This window comes from Pinus tabuliformis, chromosome 2_1, assembly GCF_031772625.1.
Source record: "Pinus tabuliformis cultivar Carrire ecotype Pingquan chromosome 2_1, CPIR1, whole genome shotgun sequence".
NCBI lineage: Eukaryota > Viridiplantae > Streptophyta > Pinopsida > Pinales > Pinaceae > Pinus > Pinus tabuliformis.
In genome coordinates, this window is record NC_142299.1 from 378,508,471 (window position 1) to 378,520,626 (window position 12,156).

Sequence of the window (12,156 nt, forward strand, 5' to 3'; positions counted from 1 at the left end):
CAAAACTAGTATGACATTTGGGAAGTCAAAAATGTAAAGAGATAGAAAAAACAATAGAGTCTACAGTTTTGAGAGGTATGCATCATCACTAAATTTACTAATGACGACTTTGGTTAAGACCAAACTCCTTTGGCAACATTCTTGAAGACTATGCCCATCAACATAGCTATTAAAAGTTTGTAGCAAGAATTGTATAAAAAATTATCCTTGGAACTATTGATCCTAGTTCAATAAAGTAATGCTAAATCCCAATGTATCTTGAAGATTGAAAACTCATTAAAAATTAGTCATGGGATTGTAAAGTATTATTGAAGAAAGGAAACTTATGAATGTTGAAGAAGATGTGACCTTTACTCATGTATTGAAAGGTCAAAGTTGTGCTCTTCTTTGAAGATACTGCAAAGTATGGTTGAAGGTCATTTTTAGGATGTTTTTGAAAAACTCTTAATGTGGCAAGAAAGGTTGACTTTAAGGTTGTTGGATATTAACAAATTCGTTACATCTGATGGCTGAGACAAAAGTATGAATCTTAGATTGAGATACACTAAATGTGTCTAATGCTATGACTGAGTAAGAACTTCCAATATTGAAATGTAAGATTTTTGGTGCCACTGGTTGTATGGTAGAATGCTAGAAAAATGGTTATCATTGAGAAAGATCCTCTTTGAGCCAGAGGAGTTAAAAGGAGGCATTGGAATATTCATGCACAAGAAGTATTGTAAGGATACTTGATCCTAGAAGACAAATCATTGAGAAGTACGGTCACAACCAAGAAGATATCTTGCTAAGACAATATGAATATTGAATGAAAGGAATTGAAGCAAAAATCCTTTAAAGGCAAAAGCTCTCTTGATAAGGTCAAGTCATGTGTAGATCTAACCTACACTGTCACCGTTATAGCAGGGCAAGGAAATAAATGATTAAAGACCTAAATTTTTTGAATGAATCTATATTGATATCATATACATTGTTGCAGAAAATCTTACATGGTATCTAGGTGTTGTGATCTAATGCTTAGCCCATAATGATGAAGTCCATTCATTACAATGAAGACCAAGTCTCTAAAAACAAAATGTTATTGTTGCTACAATGGTTTGGAAGGACCACATAAAATTATTGGATGCAACATCCTTGATTGATTAATGACAATGATGGACTTCATTGCATGTATGGGGCTTCATCACGTGTAATGGGCTCCAGGTTTTTGAAAATTTGAAATCTAGGGTTTGTGAACCCTAGTAGGCTAATAAGGGCTTGGATAAGAAAGCCATGGGGTTTATGAAAAAAACCCTAGGATTGAACCTAAATCAACATTTTTGCTGAAAGTAGAGACCCTAGCTCGTGTAAGGAAGAATGACATCATGTTGATGATGAGGACAAGGTTGATGAAATTGCAAGATGGATGCTAGAAGGCTAAGATCAAGAAGGAGCTGGAATTTTTCATACAATCCTCAAAATATAAGTAACATATATCTCTCTTCTTTGATTATTGTTGTTATTGTTTTCACCATTAGTTAGTCTCTTGTCTTTGTATCCTTTTCTTAGTTATAATTGTTCTTCCATAGCCTCCTAGTGAGGATTATAAGTACATAGTGAAGGCTACAAAGACTTTGGCAACAAATGGAAGAAGTGGAAGAGAGAAGCAAAGTGTGTGACAAGAGGACCTTCCTTGAATCATGATTTGTGTTAAGGAATACTGTAATAGATGAATTTCAAGCTCAGAGGGAGCTAATAGATCAACAAGTTTGAAGTATGCCTTGATTATGTCGAAGAGAAGCCAATAATGACTTCCAAATGGATCTACAAGATATATCATGCAATATAAGGCAACATAAACAAGTACAAACCGAGAGTTGAATACAAGGTTCTCCCAAAAAGAGGGAGAGGATCATGACAAGATGTTTTCTCCAAGTTAAGAGGTACACTGATGTTAAAACTATTACCTTTTCTTTGAAAATTGCACCAGGTGGATGCATAGATCATTTCTCTTAATATAGTAATTGAGAAGGAAGAAGTGTATGTAGAGCTACCTTAGGATTTTGAAGTGCATGAGAAGTAGTCTCATGATTGAAGAGGAATTTATACGATCACAAGAAGACACATTGGGCTTGGTATTTTTGGGATAATGGATCAAGGATGATTCTATATGATTTGTCTTTGTTGGAAGTAGAAGGACTCATGTGTTAGAGGGAGCAGTTGTGGCAGAAAGAATTGCTTCCATGATAGAGGGAGCAATCAGAGAGGCATGTTTTAGCTTCAAAGGGAGTTGACCTATGAGTTTGAGATGATGGATTGTCATTGATATTGTTAGAATAAATAATTGATATGTTGAAAGACAATGGTAGAGGGATCAATTAGAATTACCACAACAAGATATGTTTTTAGTATGAGAAGGAGCACCCAGTCAAGGTGATAGGAAAGAAACTATGATGATGGACCCAGTGTAAGGATTATAATCAGTTTATGAGCCAGGGCATGTTGCTCGACATGGGTTGGAGTACCAACAAGGTACAATTGGTCATGGAAAATACAATTGTGATTTGAGATTTGTCTCAAATAATGAAGTTCAACTACATATTTAGACTGGGCAGAGAGTGTTGAAGATAGGAAGAGTTCATCAAGATATTGCTTTAGTTTGGGCTCTGTTATATTTCTTGGATGAACATGAAGTAGACATTTGTCACAATCATTATTGTTGAAGTTGTGTTGGCAAGTTGAGAAGCAATTTGGCTTCAAACGCTACCTACAAGATTATCTTGATAAATTGCAGGTGTCAACCATGATGACAGGTCAAAACATAATGATATGCAATATCAAAGGAAACAATGTGACTTTAGTATTACTCTATAGTATATCAGATTGTTGGCAAAGCCTCTGTCCCAGGATGAAGCCTATATATACTTAAGGGACAAGCTTGGAATTGTTGAGAATGCTTCTCTCAATGAGAGGGAGTGCTGATGAGATAACATCATGGACTGAAATTCTCCTTGTGTCATATATGACCAAAATTAGGGAGAATGGTCCAACAAAGGAAAATCATTCTTCTTGTGTCAAGTATGTCGACCAGAATTAGGAAGAATGGTCCTAAAGGCTTAGGATTACTTAGATAGAGTGTGGCCTTTCAACATTAAGCTCATTTAGCACCATGCCCAAAATTACTCAAATAGAGTGTGGCCTTTGGAGATTCACCATGTGTCAAAATATTGACCAGAATGATGGTGAACGAGGACTAGTCTATATACCATGTGTTAGATATACCATAATTATTGTGACTAGTTAATGCTAATGATGTACTATGTGTCAGAGGTACTGACCAGACTTATGGTAGATTGTTGATGTTGTTGGTTTACCATGTGTCATAGTTGTTGACCATCATATTGTAACATGTTGATGTTATCAATTGACCATGTGTCACAATTGTTGACCAGATTATGGTAACTTGTTTTACCATGTGTCACAATTATTGACCCAATTATGGTACTTGGATTTGTTATAACCTTTTCTTAGAGAAATATGTCAACAAGAGAACATCTAGATAGTCATTATGAATACCTCCCTAGCTAAGAGGGACTGTTGAGTTTTGTAGTTATGGTCGATCTTCATAATCAATATTTTAGTCCTTAATGTATTTACAATGATAAATGTAAAGCAGGTTCTTCATGCTAGTGTCAACAAATAAATTATAAGCATGTTCTTCATGCTCTTTTCAAAATAAGGAAATTTGAATTTTTGGCTCCAAAATAAGCAAGTCAACCCTCCTCCTAGTCAAGTCGTCCTAGCTCTATTGTGGCACACATTCATCCAACAAGAAAAGTATTAATAAGGCACTAAACCCTCCTCCAAAGACACTACTTCATATCACCTCTGTTGAAGATAATTTAGATCAATCTGAGTCAATTTGTGGCAAGGATCAATATGAGGCAATTTATGGCAAGGACGAATCAGAGGCACTTTTTTTATCATGAAGAAAGACAAATTCCAGAAGTGATAAGGACGAAATTTTGAGATATATCAAGGATGATTTTCTAAGCATGTTAGGGTTGTAGGACAAAGATCTTTAGGTGCAAAAGTAGGCCAAAGTTTGGCCCTGACAGACTAGACCATACATAGTCTATTGGGCCGATCTTTGACTTGACTAGGATGGAGTTGGAACATGTTTGACCTAGCTTTCTTTATTGGTCATTGTGACTTTCTAAATAACTAGAACATCTAGGTGTGTGTATCTTGTTGAACTAAAGAAATTTATCTAAAGGTTGTTGGGTGTCCCCCATGTGGGTTTTCCCAAGGTAAAATGTTGTGTTCTTGTTTTGCTATCTCTTCGTGATCCTAGTTACATTTTGTTTTGTTGTTAATATTCTCTGTGTAATTAATTTATGATGAATAATCATGCAAGAAAAGATTAAACTAAGAAGAAATCATAAGAAGTAATTACCAATTTAATGGATGCTTGAAAAGTCAACATACTTTGGCCTTGGCCAACTTGCTGAAGCAATTGACTGCTAGTGGAAGGGGGTATCGATTCTTCACAATTTGCTTATTAAAAGCTCGGTAGTCAATACACATCCTCAACTCATTTGTATCCTTCTTTTTCTCGACGAGTATAGGAGCACCATAAAGGGATTAAGAAGGATGAATAAATCCTGCATCATCCAACTCCATCAATTGCCTCCTCAATTCATCCAACTTCGGCCCTAACAACCCATAAGGGGCTCGTGCTGGTGGTGGAGCACCAGGCTAAAGCTCAATGTGATGGTCCACTACTCTTCTTGGTGGAAGCACTTTTGGAAACTCATTTTTCATCCTATTTACATATGTCTCCAACAACTTGGAAAGCTTTGGTGGAATAGGTGTCCCCACTCCATCATCTCCTACTTCCTTGATTACTGCTGCATATATCCAGGCATTTGACTTCCAATGTTGCTCTTTCCATGCTTAGCGTAAACACAAGCTACATACTCTCCTTTTGTTGCTCTCGTGCGGTTGCGTGCACAACCCACATCTTGTTGTCATCCAAGATAATGAGTGGATCCATACATGGTATCAGAACCACTTGAATTCCTCTCAAGAAATCAACTGCTCAAAATTATCCATAAGAATCACTATGAAATCCAAAAGTCCCTTCCAACCATCAATATGAAGTAGCACATTTTCTACCAATCTTATCACTACCTTAGCCTTGGAGTTGACTGCTTTCACCATTGTCCTACTCACTGTTACTTTCAACACAAGTCGCTTTGCCAATCTTACCCTCAAGAAATTGTGTGAGGCCCATGTGTCAATCGGTGCTACTATTGTCTTCTTACCGATATCCATGTTCACAATGCATAATTAGTGCCTTTGATTGTCTTGTTCCTTCCCTAATACACTTATCATCTTAACAAAATATTCAAATGAACATGAAACACAAAAGACTAGACTTACCTCTTAGTTTGCACACCTCCATCTTGGTTGCACTGTTGAAATACTCAACTTCTACTGAGTGATTTCTTTGGCACCTCCTGTCACAACTCCGGGGCCTCCTATGGTTGTGAGGCACCTTGTGGGCGCATTGTGATCCCTTGAGCATGCAACATTAACGTGTTTCACAATTACCTAGTGTAGCATAGTGTTACTTCACTCAGACCATGCCTCACAATACACATTACCCCTATCAACCTCTATATCATATTAAGTGTGGAATTATCATCAACATAGAGAAATAATAATATTGTCACTTCTACTTCCAATTATCTTAATTCATTAGCAGAACATAGGCATTATATGCAAGACATTAAAAAACATTAACATCATCATACACATGCACCATTTCATAAGGGATGACCCTCTGACCTTCTGCTTTTATTAAAAATCAAAAGTACAAGAGATTCACTGAGTCAAAGGCTCATGCTGCAATTTTACCTAGCCAAAAACCCCAAGCAATTGCCAAAACCCTTCACCCTAACCCTTCAAGCCCCACCCAGATCACCCATAACTCTACCGCGATTTGCTACTACCCTATTGGGCTTGTTTGGTTTGGTTCACAAGAATTCTTCAGTCTGTGCACAATCATAGGCCTAAGGTCACTTGTCTGTGCTCCCTTGCATTCTCCTTCATCTCTTACATTTGTTCCAAGTCCCATGTGACTTCGACTGATATGAGTTTGATGTCCCTCTTCCACTGTTTGGTTTCTTCTATATATACGATTCATCACCATTCTTCTTGCAGTTTCTCTCCACTTTCCAACCGGTTGGCTCGCCCATATAAGCCATGTGCCTTAGGTTATGCCGACTCTTCATTCTTCCCAGGCGCCCACATCGCCTGCTCATCCCACACTGCCATTCCACTTCACTTGGTTGACATGCTTTTGTTTGGTGGCTTTGTCCAACTCACACATCGCTTGGCCTGTTGTGCCATCAAGCCACAATGGCTCTCAATTTTTTGACACCTCCCTCCACATTGTTGCAAATCATGTGATATGTTCATTACATTTCTTGCGACGTCGGAGTCACCCAAGTCACCTCATCTCACTAAGGCTTCAAGTAGTGCACCTCAGCATGTAGATGAGACAAGGATGTGCCTTAGCGCCCTGGGGCCTGACACTCATATACCAATTTAACATCTAATTTGACTGTAACCTTAAAATTAAGATATCTTTATCTTATCAAAAAACATATTCTCTAATATCACATACCCAACCTATTTATTTAAAATATCACATTCATACATATATTTAAAATTATTACATGAGATTCGTACACTAGAAATAATTATAGCATAATATTAATACATTGAAATAAACTTCCCCAATGGGGGTGTGCACAAGATCCGAGGGGGCTTGGGAGGACGAGCTCGCCACCCTGCCCACCTAATGTGTATTAAATGATAGAGTTGTGGCTCGTCTTGGACATGTAGTTGCATGCAACCACCTAGTTGGCATTAAATAAAGGTGTGAGGATGATGAAATGTGTATTCATTTTGGCGGTGAGGGTCGAAGGCAACTGCAGGCGTGAGGTCAAGGAGTTGATCTCCCTGTTGTCTGCCCCTTCGACCGACTCCTGTGTTGTGTTATTTTGGCTCATTTATGCACCTGACTTGTGTTATGAGAGAAGTGCTTTCTGCTTGGAGCTGGTGAAGTGGAGGGGGGTGGATAGTTCACGCTAGAAGAAAGGGAGTTTGTTATCAAAACCGGGGTCTAATAGGTCGTGTCTTAGTGCGGTGGGAGAATTGTGAGTTTGGTCGCTTGGTAATAATATTGAGGGATGTAATCTACCATGGACGTTGGAAAAGTGGAGGTGGGCGAAGAAGCTCAGTTAGAAAAAGAATAATTGATTTTTAGCTCCAATAAATGGTCATGGAGGCCGATGCAAGTTTCAAATTGTGGTTGCATACTCTGGAATGTTGGTATCAAATCCTATAATTTACCTTGTTATTCTTAAATGTACTCCTAGTTGTGTTAGCTTAGTCTTTGTTTGTGTAATTGCTATCGTGGTGTCTATGCCATTTTGGGTCTTGGGTTTATAAATTCTTGAGGAAAGAAATTTGTGAGAAGTACTATTTAGGGAAAGGGGTCTCTCATGTTTAGTTTGTTGCCGAGGGTCAACACTCTTTTTCCATCCTGGTTTTTATTATCTCGATGTGACTATCGAACGTCTAGTACACCATTGGGTTTATGTCTTGTTACTTGTATTATTTTTTAGTCTGTGGTAGGATCCATAGAAAATGGAATCAGTCCTAGGGTGTCTGAGTACAAAGTTCCATTGTGTGGTATAATATTGTCTATGTTTCATTATGATGACACTAGTATCTTGTTGGGAATGTTTCCTACCAGTTTTAAGTTTTCTTCTATCACCTTCCAGGTCATGGTCATTTTTGCTTTTGTTATAAGTGTGATCCCCTTTTGTTCATCATGCCTCCTAAACAACGCATGCGATGCATAAGGGGCAGTGGTGGCAGTAGCCGACCAGGTCAACAAAGGGCTCGACTCTTCACTGAGGATTCAATTGTTACATATTTTAATGCGGTACCCCTGGAGACATGACAAGAAATCAGGAAATTAGAAACTTAGGCAGGAACGAAGACACAATCCTACTTCGACTATGAGATTATGGATGAGGTCTCTTGCTGGGTTTCAGACATTGGTCATACTATGGGACAAAAAAAATAATATCTCAATTAGTCTGATATTGAAATACAAACAAGTGGAAATGTATAACATGTTTGCTTCTTTAGAAGACATTAAGTGAATGTTGTGAAACTAACATCTTACCATGGAAAAGTTTGCTCAAGACTAGCTCATGTGGAAGGACACCTGCATTGAGATACAAAAACTAATTCTCCTCCTAGATCAAGTGCCAGGTCCGTGCTCCCATCTCTTCTTTTGATTCTTAATGGTGTTTATATCTGCTAGTATATTTGGCATTCTATTATGCTTTGTAATTTTCGCCAATATGTTTTGATTTTTTTACGTTTTGGGATTAGTTGATTGATATCCTTTATATTCTGGGATTAGTAAAAAAATATGAATCCTTTACCATCCCCAAAAGTTCACAAAAATATCCTTAGTAATATGGTCATAATAACTATGTAAATTTAAGTTATTTTGGTAATACAAAATACTTTAGTTAAAAAAACATTAAAAAAAAAACAAAATTAAAATTCATAATATTAGATATTAAATTTAATCAACCTAATTCATATTCATCATTTATTTTTTAATAAAAATTTAAACTTTAATTTCTTTTAATCCCTTTAAATTCTAATCTAAAATGAATCTTTACCTATCTGAATTTACATTGAAATAATGGAAATTAAAATTCACAATATAAATTACAATGTTAAAATAAATCAACTTAGTTTATATTCCCCATTTTTTATTAACACAAAAAAATGATCTTTAATTTCTTTTAACTCTCTTTGGTCCTTGATGATGGATGAAGTCACTATCCAAAACACTGGACGGATCAACCATAAATGAAATGAAATTTTAATATCCACGAGACTAGATATAGTCTATGGGACCACTAGCTTCCCTGCTTTTGGCCTTTTGCAATTCAATCCTCTTATTATTCAAATGATGAGCTGACCCAAACCTTCTAACAGTCCCCTCACTAAAAATACAATGCTAAGGACCAATGTTAACATATTGCTGTAACTGCCTCTAATGTTTCTCGAAGCATCACATTCCAAAATGAAATGTTTTTCCGAATCCACTACCCAGGAAGTGCAAAAAGTAAAACCTGTTCTTCCCAAGCTTCTTTAGGTCTTTTCCACAGACTTGTTCCGCACCGTAGTTGATGCAAGTTAGTTCTTAGTTGAACAATAAGAATCTTTGCTCTCCATGGAATGCTAGCTCTAATGTACTCTTTTTGTTGGAGATCACAAGTGGGGTTGAATTCTTGAACATAGTACTTCTTCTTTCTACCCAACCCTTTTCCCCATATATGCTTACGAAACTTCTCCATATCAAAACTATTTAAATCCTTGCTATTTGTAGGACATGCATTGAGGTAAATACTTTTGTTTTGCATCCATTTGTTGTTTTGTCTCATCCATGATTTCTTTCTTTCACTCATTCCTTCATTGAAGATAACTTTAGGCCATTTACCTTCTCCCATTTGCTCAATTCTTTGTAGATACCTTATGAGACACACCATAGCGATTGCTTCAATGGAAGTTGCTCCTGTTTCACTCAGTATTATCTCATAAAAAACCAAACTTTTTATTTTAAACTTGCTCATAATCAAGCGTTTTTGGATTTTCTCAACTTGCTTCCATTTTGAGACAGGGATGCTAGTAGCCCACAATTCACACCCATATTATCACTGGGCAACCTAGGAGTCCAAAAAGCACTTTAATTGTTTTCCAATCCCATAACTCCGCCTCTCTACATCTGTTTTGAAGAGCATATAATGTTTTCTACCCTCCTAAAATTCTCTTCTTTCTATAGTGCTCCCAATTAAGTTTGTTGTTGAAATCAATCACGAGGTACTTGTATTCATTTACTTCTTCAAAAATGTTGCATTCGAAGAAGAATGTATGCTGGCTCTGCTTCTTTTTATTTGATAAAATCATTATTTTGGTCTTGCTGGTATTGACTTGCATCCCCATTGCTTTACAAAAATGCTCAAGGGCATATAGGTGCATCTGCAATCCCTGGGCCGATTTAGCAATCAATACAAGGTCATCAACATATAAAAGAAGCTTTATCACAAACTCCCCCAACCGAACACCATCCCCACCTTGCATATTTAGCAACTCTTCCAATTTATCAATATATAAACCAAAAAGAGTAGGGGATAAAGGGAAACCTTGCTTGACTCCGATGTCACTTCTAAAGCTTTCTGAAATGCCTGCTAAAGTTCTAATTTTGACTTTCACCTCTTCATAAACTCTATGGACAACAACTCTATAATGCACGAGAATTTCAAGTTCTTCCATTCTACTCCACAACTTATCTTTGGGCACTTGTCCAATGCCTTTTTGAAGTCAACAAAGCAACAAAATACTTCTTCTTTGCCCTCCCAAACCTTTTCGATAATGTGTCTCAATGTAATACCATGATCTAGTGTAGAATGTTTCAGCCTAAAACGTGCTTGCCCTTTTGCCCTATTTTCTTTGACTTCCGCCCACTTATTGTTCTATTTTCTACCATGCAGCTGAAAAGCTTTACAAACAAAAGATTGATCATAATAGTTTTATAGTTAAACGCCGCTGAATAACACAAGTGAGACTCTTGCAAATCGATTTCAAACACCAAAACTCCAGAGGCCCGAGTTGGTGATGGGACTTCTTTCTTATTGCTTGTATCTTCCTACACTACGAGCGTATGGGTGACAACCTCTAGAATTGGTGATGAGACTTACTTTCTTATTGCTTGTATCTTCCTACACTACAAACGTATAGGTGACGCTTCCAGAAATTTGAAGAGTTTTGCAAACAAAAATTTTATAGTTAAAAAGATTACTAAGATAATATAATCGGGAACAATATCTGACAATATATTTTAATCCCATGTAAAATGAGCCTGCCTTTGCTGATTTGAATTTACATTCACATTAAAATTGGCGTTCTTTCTCTTGTTGAAAAAACAAACTCAACCTGTGATTCTCTTCAGGTCACACAACTTCTGAATGTATGCTGGATTTCAACTCTTGGATATGCGAAAAATCTTGATTTTCCCATGTTCGCCAAGAATTTTTTGAATCCGACCTCTCAGACACAGGTTCTCTAATACATTCCCATTTTCTATATCTCTGCAACTTATGGCGGCAAGGGGCAAACTGGCTGACACATGATAATGGGTAGACAAAATCGCTCCTTCGAACGGAGACAAAGAAGATTGGAAGAGATAGCTGAAGCCCGTGCTGTACCATACTCTGGTCCAAACAGGTTATTATTCATTTTTTGCAAATTGATTTCAAAGATTTCAATTCTATACACGGTAAGTCAGATTCCATTTAGTTAAGTACCATTTCGTTTTTGAAACTGTCCCCGCCATTGATCGGAGATCTTTAAATGGCTGTAATTGCTTGAATGTATCTGCCAGAGGTTAGGAATTTTTGGTCGTTTATATTTAATTGGCTTTAATTTCGGGGTGATCTTGCATAAACATCATGGCTCATCAGTTGTAGGAACCGCCGGTAGTCCAAAACACGTGGAGTTAGGTTGCAGGTTGTTGTTGTCGTTTTTTAACGGAAACGACCCAAATTTTGCTCGGACGGGATCAAATCCCACGGACGTGTAGCTTTGGGGATTTTCAAGTAGAGCTTGTAAATTGAATTCCGTTTAGTTGTGATTAACCAGGACAAATTTACTGTCTGGCATGGAATTGCATAAGTGAACAACAATGAATTCCAAAAAGAGGTGATGGCAAAAGATACCATCATTATAGTACTGGAATACACATCATAGCACTGGAACACACATCATAGCACTGGAGAACACAAAATATGGATAACACCATTTACTACAATGATAGATAATCCATAGGATCATTTAACACAAAGCATAATAGCTAGCTCAACGTATAATAGATAACACTATTTACTACAAGGATAGATAATCAATAGAATCATGTAACCTAAAGCATAACTAACTTTCACAGAAGGACATAGTCATCTTTGATTACTTTGGATGCTCCTAGATCTCCTGCTATTGATTGTTGCTGTGTTGAAGGTT

The 12,156-nt window shown here is 37.1% G+C and overlaps 1 protein-coding gene across 1 annotated transcript in view; it reads left to right on the forward strand.

The window, feature by feature from the left end:
* The first annotated feature begins 11,045 nt into the window (after positions 1-11,045).
* Positions 11,046-12,156, forward strand: part of LOC149200433 (short-chain dehydrogenase/reductase 2-like) — a 63,879-nt gene continuing 62,768 nt past the window's right edge. The window contains exon 1 of the mRNA XM_089402739.1: positions 11,046-11,367. Within this exon, the coding sequence (XP_089258865.1) occupies positions 11,270-11,367 (98 nt within the window). The 5' untranslated portion in view covers positions 11,046-11,269. The remainder of the gene's footprint in view (positions 11,368-12,156) is intronic.